This window comes from Apodemus sylvaticus, chromosome 5, assembly GCF_947179515.1.
Source record: "Apodemus sylvaticus chromosome 5, mApoSyl1.1, whole genome shotgun sequence".
Taxonomy (NCBI): Eukaryota; Metazoa; Chordata; class Mammalia; order Rodentia; family Muridae; genus Apodemus; species Apodemus sylvaticus.
In genome coordinates, this window is record NC_067476.1 from 48429385 (window position 1) to 48456958 (window position 27574).

Genomic DNA, 27574 nt, shown 5'->3' on the forward strand with positions numbered 1-27574 from the left:
AAAGGAGGTATGGAAATCATGGCACCTACACTCCCATCTTCTTGTATGCTTAGAAAGGTGGACAGCGCACTTGGAGACTATGTTTGAAGAAGTCATGGTATTTGCTGCTTGGATTCCAATCCTATTCTAGATGGACTTTGATCAAACAGGTCCTTTGACCACTTACTATACATATATCAGCATCTTATCGGTTGCAAACCCAAGGGCAGGGAATGAACGCAGACCCTTAGCCTCAGCATTCTCCAACACAGAATGCAGATATAGAGAAAGTTCTCTGGCCCAGTCTCTGTTAAAATATTAATCACTGCTGTGCAGCCAAGGGCTGCAAGGTGATTTTGTAAAACATTAAGTTTATAAATCAAATATCTGCCTGTGTACTCATGTGTTCATTCCAGACCAGATGTCTCTAAGGTTGACATATTGGGATCATCTTAACTTTAATATATTCTCTCTTGATTAAAAGCTTCAGTGACCTCTGGACCCACTCAGAAAATAGATCTGAAAGACCTTTCTCTTTTAATAGCAGGGAGGTTATTTTCTGTGCACAGTGGGAGAATCATAAGATAGATAAAGGCTGAATTCCATGGAAGACTTGTGGGAGAATTAATCACATGGTTGCTGAAATCCCATGACTCACTGAAAAAAGATATATTCAAGGAATCTAAGTTTGAGGAAAATAGCATAAACCACCTGTGGACTAATTCATTCAATAATGTTTATATTATTATTGCACACCAAGTCCTTTTTATATGTGTGTGAACACAGGAATTTTTTTAATGTGTCCATAGTACTTCACAAGTGTCAGCATCAACTAGTCAGCATTGTCTTAGCTGCTGTGGCCAATGAAGACTGTGAAGGATTAGCCACTAGCAAAGTACAAATGGAGCAGGAATGGAAACACTGAGGGCTCTTTTCTAAGACAATAATGAACTGCTTCCTGAAACCAGGAGAGTCTTACAAGATATGAGTCTAATATGCCATTGTTCAAAATGAAAAGACAAAAAGCCATCTAAAATGGGAGACAGAAAGGCTGGAAAGCGCAAAGGTGACCTCTTACCATGGTGAGTACCATCCAAATGCTATGTATAAATGAACTTTAATCTTTTTAAAGAAACATTGTGACTTGATGTGCCAGGATGGGGTGGTAGTCAAGGAGGGCTTCCCCTTCTCTAGGGGGAAGGAGGGATTTGTGAAGGTGGGACTGAAAAGAGAGGGGTCTTTTATTGCCATCAGAATATAAAGTGAATGAATTAATGAAAAATGCTGATATTGAAAAGTTCGGAGGGGGTCTATCTGACCATTTTGTTCCATGGAGTGATAGGCATATGGTCTCTTTTCTCTCAACACAGTACAGTATCATTCTGCTTAGCAGTTCTTGGCTGATCTTTTCAGCAATTTGCTACTTAAAATCTACTTACCTGTCAATCACTCGTAAATTCCTTTCACACGGTCGATGCGGGTGCTATGCAGTTCTCTCTTAACGCATTTAAGAGTTGTTGTGACTTTGAAAGGCTGCCAATCCAGAGGAACAGCTGAGAATGCACTCCCCAGCCAGACCATAATATCCTCCTCTTCCTCAGCCTGACACTACCATTTGCAATTTGTGTAGTCTGGATTCATTGCTGGTCTGACTGCAATCATTAGTTTTCTACAATATACTCCTCCTGATGGATTGTTTTGTTGACTTGTGCTTTGGTTTGCCTTTTATATTATTGGATTTTCCAACACATTGAATGATGAATTGTTAAACATCTCCAAGCTTCATTAGAAACAACTCCAATAAGCTCACACCCTCTTGTCAGGCTGAAAAGCAGCCAAATGACATAATAAATATTGTGATCTGCAGATTTAACTGGCAGGCAATGTGGCAGTGCAGGAAGATACAAATATGTTCCAATCCCAGTACTGCCATGTAATGTCCATGGATAAGTTACTTAAACTTCTGTGAACTTCACTTCCATGGTCTGAAAATTAGACACAAGCATCACATATATGTTATGACCTGCAGAGACAATATCTAACAGGCACCTAAATTGGGTAAGTATGTTGTGCCTACTTCTTCTAGTAATTAATATTAATCACCTTTTAAAATTTTGATTCTTTTTTCGAGACTATAAATTCATTATAAAAACTCTGCAAGTGAACTATTTTTATTTTATTATTAACTATTGACAGAACGAAATTTCTTGAAATGCTAGGAAGAAGTGGTTTGCAAGATGTGAGGGGTTTTGACATGGATCCAAGAAGTCATAAAAGGGTGACTGCTGCCTTTACAGACATACTCCCACCCAAAGTCACAGCCATTTCTAAAAGAAGAAAGCCCAGGCAAGAAGACTTCTCAGATAATACCCTAGGTCCTGAGAGAAGTCCCTGCACCTCTAACAGTGATTTGTTGGCTTTTGTCTTCTCAAAGGAAAGAGTTCAGTCAAGAGACACGGACCTTTACTTATCAGAGACTCCAAAGAGAGGCCGGACTAAGAAGGGTGGCAGAAAGAAAGTGACCTTTTACCCATCCAAATCATGGTAACCAGATCTCTCTTTTGGGCTGCTTCTTGTCATTCTCTTCTAGAAAAGGTCACAGTGAGGAGTGTTGGTAACCACCTGGGATATAATGAAATGTTGGTCTCTTGAAGGTGCACAGATGTCATCAGTAGACCTGTGAGGGAAAATGCTCTGACACCTGAGCTTTGATACACGGGGAACCATGTGCCTGCAGTGTCAAGGGCATTTAATTACGATTGTATCCTGATCATCTAGAGATGGAGCTACCAAGACACAGATATAATTTTTCTCGGGTACCTCATGTCTAACTCCTATTGAGACTCCTGAAGATTCCATCGGTGATCCCATGGCTGTCAGTTGAGACATTTTGTAATCTTTTCAAATGGAGGTTATGATTAACTTGTCAGGTAGTGCAAACAGGAACTGGCTTTGGGCTGACTCCTAGATGTCCTCCCCGCTCAACTTCGCCTTCTTCCTAACACAAGTGCACTTATCTAGAAGCTGTCTAATGGATTCTGCAATGTGCAGAGCAGAGCGCTTCCTCAGCTTCTCTTCTCGCTGCTCACCAGTGTCCTCACTGGCTACGTCTCTGCCAGAATCTCCAGGAGAACAAGCAGAAATCAGTGAAGCTGTAGAGAAGGGCCATGGAATCACACCTCTTTCTAATTTCCATTACACTAGTCCTCACTCCTCACCTATGCATGGATAATACTTGGCTATAACAAGGGGTTGCTAATTAGATGATGGGAATTTCTCTAACCTAATTCATCAGCAGTGCAACTGTTGCAAGTGGATAGGTGGGCAGGTTCAGTCAAGCAGCAACTGGTCCATTCCTTCCTCTGATCAATTACGTCCCTAGAATGTTCCTGTTGAAGAAAAAGCTGATTGAGTAATTAATCCTTCTCCGTCTAAACACGAGTTTACTGAGCCTGAAGGATGTGAAGTGGAACTGTCAAACTCACAGATGTCAAGGAGCTGAAACAGGAAGTCTTATGCTTTACATGTTAATACCATAAAACACAATTGTTTTTCATTTAAATTATCTTAGGTTCCGAAGTCTATTTAAGATAAAAAAAAAATTAAGATGAAAAAGCCGAATTGAAGCTGCTTTTTCTCATACAAATGTCTGGTTCTTTGATGTCAAGAACATTATTTACCTTCTTGTATTTACAGGAGAGATCACAAGATTCTGATAAACAGAGAAAGCTAACACACACACACACACACAGAGAGAGAGAGAGAGAGAGAGAAAGAGAGAGAGAGAGAGAGCATATCAATATAAAGCAAAGAAAGCAAGACTGTGGCAACTATCAGTGATAACTTTTCAGGTCTCCTGACATGACTCTGCATCCCCTACCTCCAAATGAACTAACATCAGCCTCAAATTCTCTTGATTTTCCCTTAGAGAAGCAGCATGGTATAGTGGAAATACTTTAGATTCCCACAGTCTAGGGTTCAAATCCTCTCACACCAACATGTCAACTTTGGTAAAGTAACCTAAGAAAACTATTCCTGCATCCAGATACTATGTCCAATAACACCTGTGAGGTTTAAGTACATTCCCGTAGGAATAAGCCTTTGCTTTAATGCAAATAAAATCCAGAGCAAGCCTGCAATGAGACTCTTCTTATGTTGAATCAGGAGTTTATCTAATATGATAATTAAGAGTATAGGTGTGGAACCGGACACACCTACACCAACTTTCTGCTACACAGTGGAGTATTTATTATATTTTCTTCACAGCATAGATCTTTCAAGCCTTTGTTTTCTTACCCAAACCTCTAATAGTTGTTTAAGTTTAAATCAAATGATGCAAAGTGCTTAGCAGAGCATCTGCTTGCTTCAGACTATAAGCAACAACCAAAAAGGAAAACAAACAAAAAACAACAACAAAACACCCTACACTCAGAATTCATTAAAGCAGAAGTTTTTAACTTTATGGCATGATTGACAGGAGCAAATAGCACTGCCATTGTTATCTAATGCACTTATGTGTGTTTTCAAGGGAGCAGTGCCTGAAATCAATCAAACATTACATATAATGTTGAATGGGAAAATGAAAAGTGGGAGAATTTAGATTTTCCAAATAATATGAACAGGGCTGGCATCTTAGTACCACATTTTTATATTTCTTTTCAATCTTCTATTTCATTATCATTAATTTATTTCTATTTTTAAAGTATCCAATATTTTAAAGAACAATAGAAAACAGGCTCATGGAAATTCTGCCTAAATGTAATCCACCTAATCATGATTGGATTAATTTTAAACTGTATGTCACTTAACCCACCATAATGCTGTTGTCATAACTGTGTAAAACTAAACTCTCTGGTTGAACCTAGAGCATTTTGAAAGAAGGATGCTATCCTACTCTGCTAGAACTCCAGGCCAGTTTCTACAATAATATTCCTCTGTGATATACATCTTTATTCCTCCAGCCAGTATTCTAATGATGAATACAAGTGCTGTCCCTGTAATTGTCACTGGCCTTTCATTATTCAGTAATAAACCCAATAATAAAAGACTGTACGCTTAGATAACATTGTTTGCCCTTCAAAGAATTATGAGTTATGGCCTCAATAAGTCTCTTCAGCTAATGATGTTTGTTTTAGAGCCAATAATTCATGCAGGGAGCATTTTTGCATGGATTGCTATCATGTTGCTATGAACACAAAATTTGGTAAAGAGCTCAGAGGAAGATTCATTTTGGAGCATAGTTTCAATATACTATGTCAATATACCATGGTGGAGTGGTCAATGAAGCAACATTTTGTGTCTGTTAACATCAAGGTGGACCAGAAAGCCGAGTGCATGCTGCAACCCAGGGCTGTACAGAGAATCCGACAAAGCCCTAGCCTTAGGATGTACTTTTTGCTGCTTGGGTTAGATCTCATCTCCCAAAAGTTTCACAACATACCCAGATACCAATGACAAAGTGGGGAGCATACCTTCACAAAATGAATCTGCGAGGGGTATTTCAACTCGTACCTTTGGTGTACCTTTCTTGGTTGTGTGAACCTTATTCACATGAGTATTCATAATTAAAGTAGCATACATTGGTTTTGCATAATATTCAGTGGTATATAATCGAATAATATAATTGTTCAGATTGTATTTGCACTACTTTAATGCAGACTAGTTACAGATAGGTTGGGTATACAAGGAAGAAGATAATAAATAAAGAGATGCTATTATTGCTTGATTATATAATTTCTTTTTTTTTTCTTTTTGGTTTTTCGAGACAGGGTTTCTCTGTGTAGCCCTGGCTGTCCTGGAACTCACTTTGTAGACCAGGCTGGCCTTGAATTCAGAAATCCGCCTGCCTCTGCCTCCCAAGTGCTGGGATTACAGGTGTGTGCCACCACTGCCCAGCGCTTATATAATTTCTTCGTACCAAAATTGCATCTAGGAAATAACTGGGATATTTTGGAGACAAACACCATTGCCTAACTTTTTTGGGTTGTCCATTCCTGTGGGCTGTGTAAGAATTTTCTGAATGAAGTTTTGAATACAAGATGATAATGCACCTAGTGGGTTCAATAAGTGAATTATTTGATAATGTTATAAACATATACACATATCCATTTATTCAACTTAAACATTAATATAAATAGAACATTATAATCATTGTAATCATTCCTGATAGGATACATCCCAAGCTGGAAAAACCTAGAAATGATTGCAACAATGTTTAGGAAATCCTCTTAAAATAAAACTCATTACCCTGCAATTATTTTTAGCTCCTACCAATAGACAGTGGAAAAAAAAATCCTACTATTTGCATATGACCAGTGTTTTCTTTATGTCTTTTTGTTTTTGAAAGTGAAATTATATTTAAGGTGTGCACTATTTTTGTTTTGTTTTGTTTTGTTTTGTTTTTCAAGACAGGGTTTCTCTGTGTAGCCCTGGCTATCCTGAAACTCACTCTGTAGACCAAGCTGGCCTTGAACTCAGAAATCCTCATGCCTCTGCCTCCCAAGTGCTGGGATAAAAGGCGTGCGCCACCACTGCCTGGCCAGTGTACACATATTTATATGCAGAGTATACTGATCATCACAATCAAGATAACCAATACATCTGTCTCTTCAAATACTTCACATATTTCTTTTCTTTCTTTCTTTTTATTTTCTATATTCTTTGTTTACATTCCGAATGCTTTCCCCTTTCTTGGTTCCTCCCTCCCCATCAGTCTCATAAGCCCTCTTCCCTCCGAGTACTGGAAGTTCTAGCTAGAGCAATTAGACAACACAGGGGTCAAAGGGATACAAATCTGAAAGGAAGAAGTCAAACTATCACTATTTGCAGATGACATGATAGTTTACTTAAGTGACCCAAAAAATTCCACCAGAGAACTCCTACAGCTGATAAACAACTTCAGCAAGGTGGCTGGTTATAAAATTAACTCAAGCAAATCAGTAGCCTTCCTATACTCAAAGGATAAACAGGCTGAGAAAGAAATTAGGGAAATGACACCCTTCACAATAGCCACAAACAATATAAAATATCTTGGTGTGACTCTAACCACATATTTCTAAGACTGGTGAGAACAGGTAGGATCTACTTCAGTGAATTGCAACTATATACATACTATCTCAGGCAGATCTAGAATCCAGAACCCTCTTGCCTTTGCTTCTCAAGATCTCTGAGGTTGCAAACATGTACTACCATACTTGTTCCCAGTTCTCTCTGTACATTTCTTTTTATTTTAAATTTGTTTTATGCTTTTTATCTTGCAAGTATGTATGTGCACCACATGAGTGCCTGGTGCATGTAGAAGTCAGAGAGTTTGTTAGGTCCCCTTGAAACAGAGTTATGGATGGTGTGAGCGACCATTTGGGTGCTGGGAACTGAACTTAGGTCTTTTCCAAGAGTATCAATTACTCTCAATCAATCATCTCCCTAGTTATTCCCTATACATTTTGAATATTAATTTTTCAGACACATGGTTTGTGAATACTGTCATGCAATCTGTAAGTCCCCTTGTCATTTGTTACCTATTTCTTTTTCTGTGTAGAAACCTTTTAGTTTGATGTGGGTAAATTTGACGATTTCTGCTCTCGCTCTCGCTCTCTCTCTCTCTCTCTCTCTCTCTCTCTCTCTCTCTCTGTGTGTGTGTGTGTGTGTGAGCTGAGGAGGAAGGTAGCAGAGCATGCATTTAAACAACTAAATGTCAAGATCAATGTTAATGCCAGAGACGTCCCATTCACTCTAGGTTTTTGCAGCTTCATGACTTCAATTTTACGTCTTCACCAACACAGAGCTGATATTGTATATGACATATGATAAGGGTCCTGTCTGTTTGATCATACTGTGAACTCCAAGATTGTATTTTTTACTTGAAAACCTTGTTTCTATTTATGCTATGACTCTGCCCTAGGTTTAATCGAAGACATTTCTGCTTATTGTAAACAGGATTAAATAAAGTCAGCCACAGGTCAAGAGGCTACGCAAGCATCTAGTTGACAGGGAGTAAACATAGAAAAAAACCATAGATAATAAGAGGAAGTCATGAGGATGAACAGAAAGAGGCACATGAAGTAGAAGAGAGGGATTTGGGTTTGAAGGGATTTTTTTTTCACCCTATCTGGATCTCGAGTCTTCATTAATAAAAGCAAACTATTGAGATTTTGTTTAAAAAAAAAAACACATTTGGAGCTCCAATGTGTAGCACAATCATGTGGTCAGAAAAGTCATTCCAGTTGCAAACAAACTGAGAAACTATCAGATTTGGTAAGTCACCTGGTAAGTCCTCAAGGACTTAAGGATGGAAAATACCATAATACAAGATGTTAGAACCCAGTATAGTGATACTTTCGATGGCTTGAAAATAGAACCAGAAAGTGAAAAGATAAATGCCTTAACTGAAATTGACATAATATTGGATATATTTACTGTCAGTTTGGAAATTCATATTTTATCCTTAATAGCCATAGTGGGGTTTTTTTGTGTCAAATATGAAAAGTATATTGCTAAGATATAAGTCTTAGAAAGATTTATAAATGATTCTAAGAAAAATACTTAGTCACAGACAGAGGAATTTTTCTTTTGTCATAGGCCATTTAACCATCTTAAAGGTAGGGCAGTTGGTATTTAATGACCAACATGTATCATGCCCTGCTTATGGATGACTTAAATAGTCTGTGACTGTTCTTAATAAGACCTTTTAAACTTTTATCAGAAGCATTCTTTATTTTATGATTTGTTTCTAAGATTAGAGAAACGTTAATCTGTTTTCAATTGCTATAACAAATCACTTCCCCATAAATTTATGGCTATATTAGCCACATATGACTTTAATTTTTCTATTTTTTCTTTCTGGCCCTATATACTTGACTCAACTTTTAATTTGTTTCACCTGCAGTAAAGTTCCAGTCCCTGAAGCTAAATATTTGCCTCCTGTAAAAACTAATCTAGATGGCAAGATTTTGGTGAAATTATGTTACATCTGCTCCTTGGTCTAATAAACCTTCAATTTGTATTTGTAACTTTGGCCTCTGATTATTTATAGCAGTTTTCAAAATTCTTGTTTTCTAATCTCTCTTGATTTTTTTCCTATTGAAGTTGTTCTATCCTTGATTACATCAAGAGAACTGTTGTTCTTAACAACGAGCCTTAAATATTTTAATTGCTCTATGGCTGAGTTTCTCCTACACTGATTGGGGATGATTGAATACAAATTAATATCTGGGCCTGTGGGAGGCCGCTTAGGGCATTTCCTGATGGCAAAGGGTTACCTTGCTTGTCCCTTGTTGTCCTGCATTCATTAGTTCAATGCTGGCCTTTTGCTATACTTTCTGCATACTCCAGAACAATAGAGTCTTCTTTTTAGATTATCACCAGAAAAAAATTCATTTCTAGGAATGCCTTGTCTACAATCCCTTTTCAAATGACCTTGCTTACCACAATTAAATCATCTGACATTTTTATTTTTCTTAAAACTTTTAGAATTTCCTCTTCTATAAGAGCAGCATCATAAATGTAAGACAGAATGTCAGCTGTATTCCTAACTCACTCATATATTGGTACCTGTAAAGATCTACTATTTTGAATTCTGAATCAGCATTTTCAAAAGCCTAACACTTGATTAATATTTGTCTGACTTCTAAATCTGATACTATGCAATTTACATCTGAAGTCAACCTTTAAAAAAAAAAAATGAGTGAAGACTTCTCGGGCCTTGTATAATTTTAAGTGACACAGATCTCATTTCCTGATTCTTCAACCGTGTCCCAAGCATTTAAAGTTGCTAAATGACAGAGTGCCAAAGTGTGATTATCAAATTTAACCTGCCTTTGTAACTCAGCATGTTGACCTTCTTGTAGCAACTAATCCTGGAAAATGTTAATATCTCTAGCCCTATTTTGTTGTTCTATGGCCCTACCATCCTCTTTCCACCATGTTTGCAATTGAAACTGAGGACCAGCTTCCAATATAGCTTTTGCCAAATCTTTCCTGTTTTAGGGGATAATTCTGTTCTGAGTTTCCCATGAATTGAAGCCAGCTTCACATAGTGCAAATGCATCACAGTTCCTTAAGTTTTCTCAAATCTAATATATCTATAAGATTCCACTTAACTATTTCATAACCTTGGGGGTACCTATCATCTCCTGGTAGGGTTTGTATAGTAACTAGATAAACTAAGATTGGTTTTCTTACCATTTTTCTTTGTTAAAAAATTTAAATATGAGAGTTACACTCTCACTGTCTTCAGACACACCAGAAGAGGGCATTAGAGTCCATTACAAATGATTATAAGCCACCACAGTGTTGCTGGGAATTTAACTCAGGACCTCTGGAAGGGGAGTCAATGCTCTTAACTGATGAGCCATCTCTTCATCCCAAGATTGATTTTACAACAAACTTGTGTTTGTTATTGAAAAAATAAATAAGGAAAATGGAATGTGTTAACAGATTTAAGAGTCATAAATGAGATGATTCAGCCAATGGGGTCTTTATAGCCTGGAATCTCATTGCTTTCTTTGTTATCTAAGGCATGGCCTATGCTAATAATTGATTTAATTAAAAGGTTGCCTTTTCACAATCCCTTTGCATCAGCATGATAGGGCAAGGTTTGTTTTCTCAGTACCTACTTACAATAATAGTTATCTAATAAAGAGACATAATTGGAAAGTCTTACAACAAGGGATATTTAAATGGTCCTACTTTGTGCCAGTATTTCGTACAACAGTCTTTACAAATAATTTGTAAACAGTTTCCACAATCTAAAATTTACCATCATATGGATGATACCTTACTGGATGATTCAGATGCAGCTAAACCTTAGGAAAAATGTTTGGGAATTACAATTTGCTCCTGAAAACACACAAAGGGAGAGTCTGTCAATTATCTAGGATATGAGATAGGTTTACAGAAAATTCACCCCACCCAAAAAGCAGGAAAGATCAGTTACAAACTCTTAATTATTTCCAAAAATTGCTGGTTTATATTAACTGGCTATGGTCCATAATTAGATTAACTACTCAAAGCAAAAAGATTTATTTGCACTTTTCAAGGTGATAAGGGTTTACACAGTTCAAGAAAATTTTCAGCTGAGGCCAAAAGAGAATTGGCTCTGGCAGAAAAGAGAATACAGAATGCTCATGTGGATCCAAAAGTGAATGATATTTTCTTCCCTATAATTATTCTCTCACAGGAATTCTTATGCAGAGAGAAGATAATAAAATTGGTATCTTTCATTTGAAAATTTAAAGATCTACATAGAAAAGGTTTTTGAATTGATACTGAAAGAAAAATGAGACTTTGCCAACTAGCAGGAATAGATCCAACAGAAATCGTGGTACCTTTTACTAATGCTGAAATTGTCTCATTGTGGGCAGAAAATTAACATTGGCAAAGAGCTTGCAGTAATTTTGGGGGGAAATATTAACAACATATATCCCAAAAGCAAGAGACTTCAGTTTATGAAAACAACTTGCTGGGTTCTCCTCATATAGTAAAAGGGACATCCATTTCTGGAGCCCCTAGAGTCTATACTGGTATGAATAAATCAGGAAAAACAGGTTATAAGTCAAGAAAAATAAATAACATGGCTCAGAGGCCTTATGATTCAGTTCAAATATTAGAACTGTCTGCCATTCTTATATTATTAGATTTTCCTGAATCTCTTATGATTTCTGACTCTCTATATGTACAAAAGAGCTGTTTTATATACTGAAACTGCTGAAGTTATTCTGGATGATTTAAAATTAACATCACTACTTATTCAATTACAACAAGTAATCAGAAACAGAAAGCATTCATTGTATATAATACATGTCAGACATACAGGTCTACCAGGACATCTAGTACAATAGAATGATGAAATTGATCAGCTATTAATGGGAAATGTGTTAGAAGCCTCAGAGTTTCATATGAAATACCATGTTAACAGCAAAGGTTTGAAGAAATATCTTTCTATTACTTAGTAACAAGCCATGGAAATGTCCTACTTGTTCCTTGTATATCCAAACTCCATTACCACTAGGAGGTAACCCAAGAGATACCCAGGAAATGAAATTTGGAAAATTAATGTGTTTCATTTTGCAGAATTTGGAAAATTAAAGTATTGTGCAACATACCACACTACATTTTCTGGGTTTCAATGGACAACTGCTTTAAATTCTGAAAAGGCTGATTCTGTAATTACATATTTATTAGAAGTTATGGCTATAATGGGGATATCTGTACAAATTAAGACTAAGAATGCATACAAACTAAGGAATCTGGAGACCACTCAGCAAGTGAAAAATCAGAAGAAAAAGGATGGATCATCAAGAGAAAATGTCCCAAGTAAAAAAGTGGCCAAGTGGTATCATCCACCTACAGTTTGTCTCTGGTACCCTCTCAGACATAAGTGGCAAATGGTCTTTATGTAACCCCAATTCAATTAGAAATTAAAGCTGGCTTTGGAGTTGGGAGTATGGCTCCTACTTCACGAAACCAACACATGCGTGTTAAAGAAAAAACCCTCTATCTCCCATCAGAAGAGCCATCTGGAATGGGACTGAGGAAAACAAATAATGAGGGACTATTCTATTGCCACTAATCTCATAATCTTAAGGTATAAATATCTCAAAACCTGTAAGATTATTATGTATATATAAACTTTCTGCTGTAATATTAGTAATTGTCTTAGGGTTTCTATTCCCATATAAACATCATGACCAAGAAACAAATTGGGGAAGAAAGGGTTTATTCAGCTTATACTTCCACATTGCTGTTCATTACCAAAGGAAGTCAGAACTGGAACTCAAGCAGGTCAGGAAGCAAGAGCTGATGCAGAGGCCATGGAGGGATGTTACTTACTGGCTTGCTTCCCCTGGCTTGCTCCGCTTGCTCTCTTATAGAACCCAGGACTACCAGACCAGGGATGGCACCACACACAGTGGGCCCTCCCACCCTTGATCACTACTTGAGAAAATGCCTTACAGCTGGATCTCATGGAGGCATTTCCTCACCTGAAGCTCTTTTCTCTGTGAAAACTCCAACCTGTGTCAAATTGACACACAAAAGCAGCCAGAACAGTAGTCATACAGAATACTAACTAATTCTAGAAACACTCTTCCTCTAGCTTCCTGTACATGTTTTCACGTTTGGTTGTCACTGAGCTAACCAACACCATCTGAAGATCGGGTTTCAGACTACAAACTGCTCAAGACATTCAAACTGCTGAGTTCATAAGACACTGACAGGAACATTTTACAATACTTTGAACTCAAAACACTTACTCCTAAAACTGCCAAATACAACCAATCTGGACATTGTGAAAAGCTTGGCAGAAACAGCTTCACTACTGTAAATAGTTTTAGTGTGTTAGAGTTAAAATCTTTTCTTCTTATTTAGATAAAATGGGTGAAATATTTCAGGGCATTTGACCACACTGTAAACCCTGGAATGATACTGCTTATTGTAAAACAACAACAACAAAAACAAAACCCCCAAAACTGTTTCTAGTTGTGGTGAGGCTCAGCCCTAGCATACACCTCCAATCTGAGAGCTCTGCTTACTGAAAACAAAATCAAATTAAGTCCACAACAGAGGTCAATAGATGGAGCAAACAACCAGTTGACAGGGACTGAACATAAAAACTATCAAGAGTAAGGAAGTCAGGAGGATGGACAGAGAGAGTCACAGGAAGCAGAAAAGAGGGGCTTTCCAATTGAGGTGTTTCTTTTCTTTCTTTTTCTTTTTGAGACACCATGAAGGAGAGATTCCTTTTGGAACATGGGCTGAGAAGCTGGGTGCTTTCTCTGCCTCTCTCTGAGGTGGCAGGCTTTCACTCCAGCCTCTGTCTCTCTAGTCTTCATCGGTAAAATTGAATGGTTGAGATTTTGTTAAAAACATTTTATTGTTTTGCATACAGAAGTCTTATCTTCTCGATAGCCTTCACAGAAGATATAGTCCTTTCTGTGTTGTATGTTTTGATTAGTTGATCACAGAAGTGTAGGGTTATTTCTGGGATCTCTACCCTGTGTTGTCTGGGGGCATCTATTTTACGATAACACAATACTTGGATTATCAAAACCTTTGTCTCCTAGCTGAGTACTAACAGGCCCTTCCTTGCTTAGCTTCAGACATCAGTTGTGTTCATTATAATTTAATCTTAGGTTGTAGATGACCAAAGCTTTATAGCAAATATTAAAAACAGGAAATATGGCAGTTTAGCCTGTTTCTTTCCTAAGACTGCTTAAGCTATCTGGGTTGCTGTTGTTCTATACCAATCTTAAGATTGTTTTTCAATTTATGTGAAAAATAGAACTTAAGAATTTTTTATAGGAACCATATTGATTTTGTAGAACTCTTTGTATTAATAGTGAGATGGTTAGGAAGTTAGTCCAAATCTGTGTAGTTTTCTAATTAAGTAAACTCTTGCAATGAATCATGCTCCAACTTTATCTTTGTTTTCTAAGCAAGTCTTGGTTATTTATTCATAATTCTCATGTGTTTTGAAATCTTTATCCTATTTATGTGAATATATGCAATCTACCCTCTCAACTGTTATTAGGAAAATCTTGTGAATATGGATACAGAAATTAAATGAAACTTATCATGGTGCAATGTTCTTCAGTCATTTTAAGGGTAGAATATGAATGTCTTATCATATAGCATTATTTTTAATTATTTAATTAAAGTATAATTGTATAACTTACCACTACCCCCCCTTCTACATCTCCTTGGTCACTCCCTCCTTATAACCAGATAAATTTAATCTGCTGAGTCCATTGTGTGTTGCCTGGATACAATGTTTACAACTAGAAACTAGATAAACAATCAGGGGCTCCATGCTGAGGAAGCTACTTCTCCCTCTGTTAGCAGCTGTTAATTGCCGTAGCTCTTCATCTACAGAGAGAGCCCTGTAAGGTTTTCCATCTATGCTGGGATATCAACTGTGTTGGAATTTTTCAGGTCTTGTTGTGTTGTTGAGATGGCCCAGGGGCAGCTTCCCTATTGTAGGGAGAAGGCATAGACTCACAGGAGACTTCCTGGTCCTCTCTTCCATGATGCTCCCTGACACTTAGGTACAGGAGCTATGTTGTGGATGTGTCACTTGGGACGGAGGAGCAGCCCAGTGAGTTGTTTTCTGCATTTTAACTAACTGTGAATTTCTGCAAGGGTCACCTTCTGCTGATGAAAGGAGCTTCTCTGGTGAGAGGCGAGAGCACTTGTCTACGGACATAAAGATAAGTAAAACTTCAGAATGCAGATTGGAATTATGTGGGTTTAGGAAAGTGGTGGTAACAGGTTTCTCTTCTAAGATTCATGACCTCACTAGCCGTGTGTAGTGGCATCGGTTTATATGTCAGGCATTTCCTCCATTCGAGTGTTTGGTGAGTACTCCTAGAGAGCTGCTGGTTAATTCCAGGAGATAAAGTGCCACAGGAGCACCTTCAGCGGTCTCTTACCCTGCTGTCACAGCAGGGTGAGACTGCTGATGGCTTTCCTCCTTAAGCAGCTCGCAAAGCACCTACGGTGTTATACAAGTTAATCGTCAAAGGGGAGGACCAGAGAGGAATTCTAGCTCAAAAAGTTTGTGTCCTATGTCTAAAGCATGTGGTGTCTTCAGCAGTGGGGACTTACCTCCAACTTCTGGGACCGCTCTTATCCACAAGGGGTTCTGAGAACTGTTAAGAATGTGTTCTTTGTGTCAGGAAGCAGGATCCAGCATACCAAGCTTTGCCAGCAGCTCTGAGAAATGCCCTGGATTCGCCATTTAACTACTCTGAACAGTCCTCACTTTTCCTGGTTGGAAGGAATTGTTCTCTTTTGTCCCTTGAAGCTCCGCTGCTTTCAAGGGCTGCCTGTCTAAGTGCAGTATGAATGTTTCCGTAATTGGTTAAAACATCTTCTCTATGGCTGTGACTTCAAGGGCAGGGCATCCTTCCTGTGGGGCATTTCTCACTAGTCCACTTGCTTGTGCTAGGCATCTTAGGACAGTGCTGAATTGCACGGTGGAGATGCTGGTGACGGGGAGGAGGAATGAACTGGAGGAGACACAAGTGCACTGTGCGATACACTTTTATTTTTCCGTTTACCTTTGCAGTCATCTTTGAGTAATTGTGTAAACAACAGAATGGAATGGAATTACATTAAATTGTATGCAAATGGTTCTAGAACACCTTAACGATTATGACAAGGCAATTATAAATAACTTCTTTCCTTAGTAATATATATTTGCTTTTTAAAGTACATTAAAGAGCTGCCGTATCTAGGGTTAGCTAGGAAAGAGCAATGGTACCATCCCTGGAGCCCACCTTCTTGAAGGTCTTGACTCCAAATTTGAAAATCCTAAGGTTTACTAGATTCATAATACATACTCAAGCAGAAGGTTGTTGGGTTGGAAATGTTTATTCTTGAACGTTTACAGCATTTTTACCATTTGTCATTGCACAAAACCCTTTCTGTTATTTTTCATACCCCCTGTGTATCCTGCAGTTTTGAAGTAAAACTCAGATTCTGGTGTTGTCAAGTTTATCGCTTTCAAAACAACAAATCCTATTGCCTAAGGAGAGCCGAATCGGAGACAGGGGATGCTGTTAGCGGTCTAACAGAACGGCAGCACGGTTACAGTATTCTAAATGTCCAGATGAAGCAAAAGTATGCCTCCTCGTGTAGTGCAGGTTTGAGATCTGAGACTAGTCCAGAGTTAAGCAGCCTCAGGCACATTCGTAATATGAAAGTTTGCAAGGCACCTCCCTCTCCCAAGAGACGACTGGATTGTGGACTGGATTTTAGGCAAACCAACCAAAAGAGCAAGCATCCAAATTCTTAATTCAGTCATTTCAAAAATTAGAAGCTACAAATACTCCAAAGATTGACCTGAAACCGTTTGCTTAAATAACAAGAGATCAACTGCAGAAAGCATATAGTCAAAACTTTTTCCCTCATAGCTAAGGTGTGTAAAGCATAAATATATGAAAAATAAAATTCACAGTCAGTTTTAAAACTAGAATTCAAGTTTGGCTAATAAATCTTAATTTTATAAGTATATTAATTTCTAAGTACAACATAAAAGAGGCAGTATTGTCAGATGTACAATTAAAGTATTAAACAGAAATACAACAGTAAAAGGAGAAAAGGCTTCTGGTAGAAGATTCCTTTTGTTGCCAAGAGATAGGACCACCTGAGTGTGTTTCAGAATCCTCACTTATGGGCTATCCAAATTGACTGCTAAGAATAGCAAACAGCTCTCTGGAAAGGAATCAGCTGCGGCTGCGCAGCTGTCGCACTCACTCGCCTGTGCTCATACTGTGGATTGCTGGAGAAGAAAGCAGAACTCGGAGTGCTCGGAGTTTGTTATTTTTTTAAAAATTATTATTATTATTTTTTATCCCACTTCATCGAAGCCAGCCTCTTCACAATCTTCTTATTTGTTGGGATTTGGGAGTGGGGGTGTGAGAAGAGGGAGGCAAAGAGGGGGCTGGAAGAGGGAAGGGGCACGAAAGATGAGGGTGACAGCAAGGGACAGACATCAGCTCACACTCAACTGGGCAAACCCAATCAGCTTCACCTCGTCAGGAATCTCCGCCCCATCGCAGCCAGAAGCCTGGAAGGGAAGACAAAACCATCAGTGCACTGGTTTTAGAGCTGTGTACACGGGGTGGGGGTGGGGGAAGGGGAGGCAGATCCACTCCAGGTCACCAGCTTCTCTTCAGGGAGAGGCCCCAAGACCCACAACAGTGAATGAGTGATTCCAGGTGCCAAATGCTGTTAGAAATGCAGTCCTGGTGTGCCTGAGGATGGCCTTGTGCACTGTGCATTCAGATGCTGATTTGTGTGACTCTGGCATGGTCTCAATGTTATGTAAAACTTGTTTTCCATTGGTTAATAAAAGAGCTGATCAACCAATTAGCTGGGCAGAAGAGATAGGGATGGAGGGGGTCTCAAATGGGAGAGGGTAGAAAAGAACCACAGGGAGGAGGAGGTATGGAGAAAGCACAGGGAGAGAGACCAGGAGGAGTCACCATGAGATCGCAATGAGGGAGCAGCCACAGGACACACATGGACCAGACCAGACCAGACCAGGGCACAAGATGGCAGGTAACAGGGTAGTTAGCTGGGGAGTAGAAGCCTAATTGGGTTAGAGTAGATCAGAGTCTGCCCAGCTATTAATGTTTTAAGTTTATTAATAAAAATACCAGCTCTCCGTGTCTTTATTCCACAGCTAAAATGGGCTAGAGAGGGTGTAGAAATGCCCTGCAGTTAACGGGAGCAAAACTGATGCAGAGAATGCCTACGAAAGCCGTTTACACAGGTGGCTTCAGCCAGCAGAGGTCTGGTGAGATCTACTATTCATTCCAACAGTACCATGCCCACCTAGGCTTACAGACGAAATTCATATTCTACCTGCCCCTGTGTCCTAAGTAGGAAGACTTAGGTGCTTGGGAACACGCCTTTCAAAAGGGGAAGTGGAATCCCAGATCACTTCTTCCTGCCATTGGTGTCCTGGCTGTATGATTACAGTGTTTCTGTTCTGCCATACATTCCCATGCATTCCCACCTATTCCCACTATGATTCCCACCACAGGCCCAGACCACTGAACGGGTCTGACCAGTCATGGACTGGAGCCTTCAGAACTGTGAGCCAGAGTAGGCATTTTCTCTTTATAAGCTCATGATCTTAAATACATTTGTTTCAGCAAAAGGTGGCTAACCCAGTATTGTAAAAGAATTCTTTCCTTTGACAAAATTTTATTCGTATTATTTTAACACATTTTTTAAACCGAAAATTAGACCAAATCATAGTGTATCAAAACTTTATTATTCCTATTACTTCAGGATCAGAAGATACTGAAAATAAGCTGCTGCTTTCTGGGACAGTATCATTGGCCCTAATGTGCTATTTTCATCCCCATGCATTTCTGTTATCCATATAAGTATGTGCATGGGAACAAACACACACTCAGACACACACACACACTCATACACACAGTCACAGTCATACATACACACACACTCCCCCACACACACTCATACACACATGGTTGGGGGTAGATCACTCATTTAAGTTTTTTCTTCACCTGATCAGAACTGGAGATTGCAGGAATGCTAAGGATGCTGGTGGTAGCGAATGGTTAAGTTTCAAAGGGCCACATGACAATTTCTACTCTCAATTCATGCTAAATTGTTTCCTCGAACTCCTTTGCAAACACCACCTTTCACCTGGCAAGTGTGGCTTGTGCTATGTACAATGTTCAAAGAACAGTGTATAAAACCGGCCTGTGTCAAACGCACCACTTTTCATTAAGTAAGAATACAGTTAAAAGGTGCTTTAAAATTTTGAAGATATTTTAGTAACTATCTCCAAAATGACATTTAGAGTAAATTATGCTGATGTCAAATCGGTACCTTGAAGACGGGAAAACTTGAGGCAGCATTTACAGCAAAGAATCCACGCTGTGCCTGTCCACTGACGGCACCTATAGCTTCCTTGACAGTTGAGCAGCTCAGGGAAGAAGTTTCAGTCTTTGCTCCCCTCACTTCCAATGAGAAAGTCCAGCAGACACTTCCTGGCAGTGTCTGCCACACCAGTGCTGAAACACTCCCACCCAGCTACTTTCCTGCCCCTCTGCAGCTGTCTTTTCTCCTGTGACGCCTTCCTCTCCCTCTTCCACCCCGTGAGGCTCTCCTTAATTTCACTGACTGGCAGCAGAAAGCACCGACTCGCAGGCAGGCGAGTGACAGCAGCCGAGGAGGATATGGTACTGCCACCGCAGGTGACAAAATGTTCCCACTGGCCAGTGCTGAATCCCATCAAGAGCTTCAAAGCTACTTCAGAGAAAGGATAAAAAGAACACCAAATTTTCTTGAAATGAGTAAGAATTAAACTGGACTATCCACAATGAAGCAAAACAGAACTGGGAACTCCTTCTTCCAGAGCGCCAGTGTAGTAATAGGCGTGCCCTTGGTTACCATGGTTACTCAGAGGAAGACACTCAGAGTGCCCACACTGTGACGTGATACCCCGCAAGCGGATGTGCTTATTTCTTGACCAGCCTTTGCTGGTTGCCTCTAAGACTCTGGCACCTTCCATGCAGCCTGCTGTCCCTGATCCATGCCACACTCATCTTCTCTCCCTCTTTCTCAATCTACAAATCACCCAGGAGACCATGAACACATGATGTCATCACTCAGAGTCAAGGGACCTACACTCTAGAGTGAAATAGTGTTCAAACCTTTAGGGCTCAGGGTCACTAGTTACTGTTAAAAAAGATCAAAGACTCCAAATAATTATGTTTACCTGGGGCACATTCATTGTACTGACTGTCTTGAAAATTAAAACTGAGAAAACAAGTACTGCCTGAGGCTATGTCTCAGTGGCACCTCACATACTTAGTGTGCATAAGGCCCTGGTTCAGGTCGTAGGAGCCCACAAATGTAAAACAAAACAAAACAAAACAAAAAACTTGCATTAAAAACGTGTTTGTGTAGGACATATTTACTATATTATCTTAGAAATTAAAATACGCAGTTTTAAAATCCTTGTTTACTGAATCATTAAATCAAATACTGAACTCACTCCATGTTACCATAAGTAAAAATCTTCATGGAAAATAATACATCTCCTTCACCTCCAACAAAGAATTGTCAGCCGCAACAACAACCCCAGAGAAGATTGAAGAGACTTACACTTTTGCAAACTTCTTTAACGTTTTTGCTTAGTGACAACAGCTGAACTCACTTACATACATCTGCATTTACTCTGCTATATTTCCCCTCTTGCTCTGAGGCACGCAAAGACAAAGCCAGCCTCACACAAACACGTATTTTTAGAAGCTTTTCCAAATACCGTTTGCTACAGTGCCAGAACGTCACCAGTAGTGATTCTGAAAGGTTAGCTGCAGCGTGGAATCTGAAACAGGAGTACTGAACTTTCCTTGCTACATTCCATTAAAGTCCACCGGTCCTCTCTGCCCTTTGAGTGGATCTTTACCTGGTATGATTTTTAAGCACCATCGAGTTTTATAGATCTTCTAAAGGTTATTTCATTACAGAATATAAATGTTAGACAGTGTAAACAAATCACATTCATTAATGCGGTCTCTTCAGAAGAGCGTGTCAGTACTGGGGGGTTGTTATACAACAGCAGAGAGAGAAGTTAGCCCAAATTCAATTTTCATTTGGAAATTTCAATTTATTACCGATAACACATATTGTCAGGTTTTAAAGTGCTGTTTGCTACAAAGCTGAATCTGATAACAACAGTTCGTCAGGTTTTCTTAGTAAGATGGTTTGCTGTGGGAGGAATCTTAGCTGACAATCCGCTATCCATGGGGACTTTCCCTGAAGCCCCTCACGGTACTTCCGCTGCATATCGAGTGAAAGCTTGATCCCCATTTTATTATAGAATAGAGAATGGGCATGTCCTCAAGTTGAAATTAATAAAACTAGAAGTGTTCCCTGCCTCGTTAGGGGCAGTTTTAAATGAAGCTACCATGACTGTTTACAGGGTGAGGTGTAACCAGGACTATGGACTGAAGCTCCTGCCTTGATTTATGGCAACATTGTGAGATTTACCCACCATGACCTTTGTACCAAGATCAACATAGTGGAAAAGGCAACACAACTCTGTCTTAGTAGTACTTGAAAGGTTACGACATCCAGAACGTCTAGAAGGGTCACAGGGATACTCAGAGGCCCATGACCTTCCTACACATTGTGTACCTCAGCTTCAAAATGAAGTTTAAAGAACAGACAAACTAGAAAATTAATTTGTATGCAGCATGCAGTTTCCAGATCGAAGAGACAGCATTCAGAATAAGAAGAAAACCAAATTCTGCTAATTATGAATTCATCCATTCAAGAATATACAAACGACTGTGAAAGTTAAATAACAAACCCCAAATCATCCAATCAATAAATGCTTAATGAACTAAATAGATAGTTTTGAAAAGAAGAAATTCTAACAGTCAATAAATATTTGAAAAGGTGCTCAACATCCTTGGCTACTAAGAAAATGCTAATTAAAACTCTGAGGTTTTTTCTCACCACAGTCAGAATGAACATCATTAGCAAAAACAAACACCAATAAATGTGGGTAAGGATACAGGGGACCAACACCCTTAAGCACCGGAATGAAAACATGTACAGTCACCACAGACATCAGTGTGGAAGTCTTTGTCTTTCCACTGCTGTGACAAAACACCATGAGCAAGCCAACTTACTGAAAAAGTGTTAAATTCGGCTTACAGTTTCAGACGGTTAGAATCCATAATACAAGAACAGCTGAGAGTTCACATCTTGATCAGCAATCAAGGGGCAGAGAAATAGACAAGAAATTGTGGGATGCTTGAGGTTCAACTCCATGACACACCTCCACCAAAAAGGCTACACCGCTTAATCTCACAGTGCTACCAACTGAGGAACAAGTTATTCAAACATATGCACCTAGAATTACTGTATGACCCAGATATAATATTCCTCAGTAGATACCAAAAGCGGGAAGTCAACATCCCACAGAGATACTTGCACATCCATGTTCACCAATGCTTTCTTCCTAATAGTCTCTCTCTCTCTCTCTCTCTCTCTCTCTCTCTCTCTCTCTCTCTCTCTCTCTCTCTCACACACACACACACACACACACACACACACACACACTCAACAAGGAAACAATCAGCTGAATGAAACAATGAAATCAGTGTAAGATAGATAGATGAAATTCAATAAAGAGAGTAAAATCTGACTGGGAAAGCAGGATCCAGTAAGTCAAAATAAAAATCTCAGTGGAGAACTTACCAATAGAATGGACCAAGAAGGCAGAGTGCTGGGGCTTGGTGATAAAGTAAAGGAATTGAGAGAACTGTACAGTATCAAGTCTAACTTAGTAATAAAGTATGACTAGAACATGGACGATCTACATCCCTACACACAGCACCACCATTAATTCCTGCCCATGCCCCTGGCCTTGTCTTTTTTGTTTGTTTTGTTTACTCCAGTGCACCTTGGCGTGCAAAACCTTGGTCTTCAAACTTCAGGCTCAGAACTTCAGTCCTGACTTAAGTAGACCCCTGTGACTCGGGCCCCAGCTGTCCCAGTAGCCTGGGCCTGAAAAGGGGCCCTGGCATTTCCATTTTACCGGGTTTCTAGCCAACCCTGTGGCCTCTGTCCCACATCTGGACAGCCTTTGCTTCTAACAGAACAAGAAGCAGGGGCAGGCCCCAGGGAGCTTCTGATCAGGCCAAGAGCCTTACACCTCACCCGTGTCCCCAGCAATAAGAGCAAAACCTCAAAACTCTCAAGTAGTTTTGTCTGTTTTGACTTTACCCACGTTCCAGGAAAAGCTGTGGTCCAGTCAGGCAGCTCCAGGCTGGCGTCAGCACAAGTCCCTCAGCTACCAATCATCAACACCCCGGTGAAAGCTCTGTCTGTGGTGGACATAAGGCCATTCCAGTTTGGCAACTAAATCTATAAGGCTCCTGCACATGGGTGCCAACTGGATGTGAATAAGATTCGCTCCCATTTGTATCTTTTTTCAAAAACAAATTAAATATATCTTATTCCACATTCTCACTAATGCAATTTTTAAAATTCCACATTGAAAGCAGCAAAATTCACCTATATTACAAAAACCACAGGGTGGCTAATTTAAAAAATAACAATTCCAAAGCAGTGCCGCTGTGTCAAGTTCAGAGCCATGGGATACTGAAGCTGAAATGGCCCCCTGGCTGAGGCACTTTGTTAAAAGCAGAGAAGAAACCAATCCCTGGCCAGGATTATGGCAACTGGGAAACCATACTTGTCAAAGAAGGCTAAAGATCTTCCTGGGCAATGGTAAAAGCAAATGGTATGTGTGTGTGTGTGTGTATGTGTGTGTGTCTGTGTGTAAATATATGCCTACACACACACACACACACACACACACACACACACACACACACACGAGATAAAAGTCTTACTATAGCTCTGTCTGGCCTTCAACTCACAGGTCTGCCTGCCTCTACTGGGATAAAACGAGAGCTGAGATAAAACGTACGCATCAACCTTGGCCCTTTGTACTACTGGTTTCATAAGTGATCAGATGCATAAGGTAAGGACACAGGTGAATCGACTGGTGGTAGTTGTGATGAAATGGCAAGTGATCGATCTACAGGAAGAATGCTTCCAGCTCTAGCAAAATGCCAGCATCGCTAAGGGGGTGTCCTCAAAGTGCTAAAAGCCCAGACTGCACAAGCCATTAAAGCAGAGACCCTGGCCAATGGCCTAGGAATTAGAATTTTTAGACGTGCCTCCCCTCCCAATCCCAGGAGTGAGACGAATAGTTCATCAAAAGCAAAGAAACACAGAAGTTAAGACCTCCCTGTTCTCCAGGTGATTTCCAGACCCCTCAAGTTCTCCCTATGATTATATTCATGATAAACAGCTGAGAGATGAAAGGACCTTGAACCACAGCAGCAGCTTGTGAGGAATGCCACTGGAATGCTTTGATCTTTTATTCTTAAAAAAAAAAAAAACAACCAAAAAAACCCCAAAAACAAACAAACAAAACCCAACCAAGGTGATGAATCAAAGTCAATGCATAGGAATCTCCGAGTTTTAGCTGGCTGCCCATGGCTCAAATTAGCTGTATGGAGTGGGTCTTAACCTGCCCAGCTGCTGATATGACAAAGAAAGCTCTCAGGCTCTAACAGGGGCTGGGCAGACCGGAACAGAAGGCCACTCTTGAGACTGGTTTTAGTTAACGATTTGGAGGAAACACTATCAATTTTCATTTCTTGAGAACACCCACACTGTTACCTGTCTAACTGAGCTCACTGGTTAGGGTACAGAAGTGTTACCTGTCTAACTGAGCTCACTGGTTAGGGTACAGAAGAGACCCAGTCTCAAGCAAAGTAACCACACCCAGGCATATAAAAGAAGAAACCACAGAGAATGCACGGGCTTGGGGACTGCCTCTGAAAGTCAACATGGTCCTGTAAGCATGGGCTCTGAGCTAGACCAGAGTTGAATCCGTAGCATCTCTGAGTAAGGCTGGACACCAGCTCGGCCTCAGACTTTGAGATGTAAAGGTCCCATTAGCAGAGGGGGAGTGCAGCAGGAGATGCATAAAGCACAGGATCAGAGGAGGCTTTTGCATCATGAGCAGGCTGAGGGCTTCAGAAGAGACAGTAGAGAGCCACTCTTTCCAGCACACTTTGGGACCACAGAGAGGTTACTCTGGAGAGCCGCAGTTGTGCACAGAGGAGGACGGGCCTCGGAAGCAGAGCAGTGTCTCGTTGAGGTCCTGAGCATGCAGGAGGGGCTCTGCTGAGAGAGGGGCCAGTGCCACTGATGTAAGTCCACACATGGTAGGAACGAATTAGCATGAACGTTCCAAACAACTGTCTCTGTGCACACATCCGAAATAAGGAAAACATTCTTCAGTGAGTGCCTAGCCCCAGTAAAGGTTTTTTTAAGGGTCTGAAAGGCTGACAAGGGGGTACCAGTTTCTCACCACATACTCTCATATGAAGAAAACATGTTCACAAAATTTCAGGTGAATTTCAAACACAGTTGGGGTGCGATAGTAGACAACCCCACAAGAGTTCTGTGTCTTGCAGTGCTCTATACTGAGGAAAATGTTCTACTGCTACCAAGCAGAGCCTGTGAAAGTTCTTATGGTTTACATGCGATCACACAGCCTAGGTCTCCGAAATGAGAGGAGAAGCAATACACAGCACATTCACGAAGGCCAGGCTTGCGTTTGCTGTTGGTATCCACACAGCGGATGCAGCTGGATCATGGGCAATTTCTGTTTGATTTTCTACGAACAACCAAGGAGGCAGCTCATCAGTACCACGTGCACAGTCATGTGTTGGTACTCTGGATCTTAAACTGCTTGTGGCTTCTGACTGGTCCTTGGTAAGATTAATTCATGTTCCAAAACAAGTGATTTGGGGCTGGAGAGATGGCTCAGTGGTTAAGAGCACTGGCTGCTCTTCCAGAGGTCCTGAGTTTAATTCCCAGAAACCACATGGTGGCTCACAACCATCTGTAATAGGATCCGATGTGGTGTGTCTGAAGATAGATACATTGTACTCATATACATAAAATAAATATTTAAAAAAGAAAAGAAAACAAGTGATTTATTCTTAATACCCTGCTTGTGAGACTTGTTTGGAAAGCCATCAGTGCGGATGATCTGGACTTGAACTCCCGCTTCACTGTCTCTTCATGATGCTCGCTGTTCTGTCTCACACACTTAGATTTAAAATGCGCTAGTGAAAAAAAAACCTGTTAGGACAGCTATCGTCTACAACAGTGTGGCGGCATTGTATCAGAGGGGTGAAATGCTGTGTCTTTGCTTGCCAGCCTTTGGTGAACTGTTCTGCCGTCGTCTCCAATTACCTGAACCATTCTCACAACTATCAGCCTCTATTTTAAAAAAGCTGCAACCACCAGGCTTCCACTGAGGAAAGCTTCAGTAACATTCAGTGCTGCTTTGAATTAAGTTTAATTTTATCTGTGAGGTCAAGGTGCAATGGAAAGGCGTTCTGGAGGGAAAAAATGGTACCCAGGGCTTTGAGGGTCTCAAAGGGCCATTCACAGACCAAGTTCTGATGAGGGAAGATTGGCCTACATTCACAAAGGAAGACTTTCATGATCAGAAGCAATGCTCCCAGTGTGGCAGAGGCAAGGACTGAGTACAAAATGTGATTCTCCCCCAGTCCAGCAACAACAACGTGCTAAGTGTGCAAAGGTGCAATGCCTCCTCCCTCCTGGTGCCGGCCCGACAGAAACGTGACGTCCACTTCCACCTTCCCACTTACCAACTTAAATGTCAACGTTTTTAAAGCTTTGGGGTCATCTACAATCTTCTGTAAATTAGCAGCCACTGTAAAATACAAACACAGAGACACAGTGTCCAAGTTATTTCCAATAACTCTGGATTTTCACATCAATGATTCGGAAAATTTGACTAATGATGCAATAAACTGCAAAATCATTCCTTTCACAGACATTACAAAGTCCATATAAATGACCAAATTACTTTCATACAGATACTCTCTAAAACCATTTACATCATTTCTGTCACCTCCGATCTATGTGCATCTGGATTAATCACTGTACATCAACCCTGCATTTCCTATAATAAAATTTGAAATTACTTTCTAATGGAAGGAAGAAACGACCACAGCTCCAGTCTCAACTGGTTGGTTTTTCTAAAACTCATTACTATGAAAATTATTAGCCAGGAGAGGGCAGTGCACAAGAGGAGAGGGGCTGTTATAGACTTCTCTGTGAAATGACCGGTCCGGTCAGCACAGTCAGCAAGCTGGAACTCTTGGCCTGTAAATCCACTCAGTTCTCTGCCCCCGCCCACTTCTGCCAACGCAATGTGATACAGCAGACGACCCTCACAGCTCAGACAGGGTGGCATGCTCTCAGAGCACACTTATCGGTCTCTATGGTGATGTGCCACCTCAAACAGCAGCTGAGTCAGTGAGTCAGGGCCATGCACAGAGACAGCGCACAGCTCAGCTCTGAGGATCTAGGCTCAGTGTCAGCTGATCCATCAGAGGTCGGCCCTGATCTCTCTGGAGTTCTGGTGTCTGCATGAAGCAGCAGTACAGACGGCCGAGTTTTCCCAGTTGCCCAC

At 40.3% G+C, this 27574-nt stretch overlaps 1 protein-coding gene across 1 annotated transcript in view; it reads right to left on the reverse strand.

Moving 5' to 3' along the window:
* Positions 1–16001: 16001 nt before the first annotated feature.
* Stk39 (serine/threonine kinase 39) overlaps positions 16002–27574 on the reverse strand; it is a 256276-nt gene continuing 244703 nt past the window's right edge. The window contains exons 17-18 of the mRNA XM_052182622.1: positions 26745–26809; positions 16002–17545 (exon numbers count right to left, since the gene is read on the reverse strand). Coding sequence (XP_052038582.1) covers positions 17471–17545; positions 26745–26809 — 140 coding nt within the window. The 3' untranslated portion in view covers positions 16002–17470. The remainder of the gene's footprint in view (positions 17546–26744; positions 26810–27574) is intronic.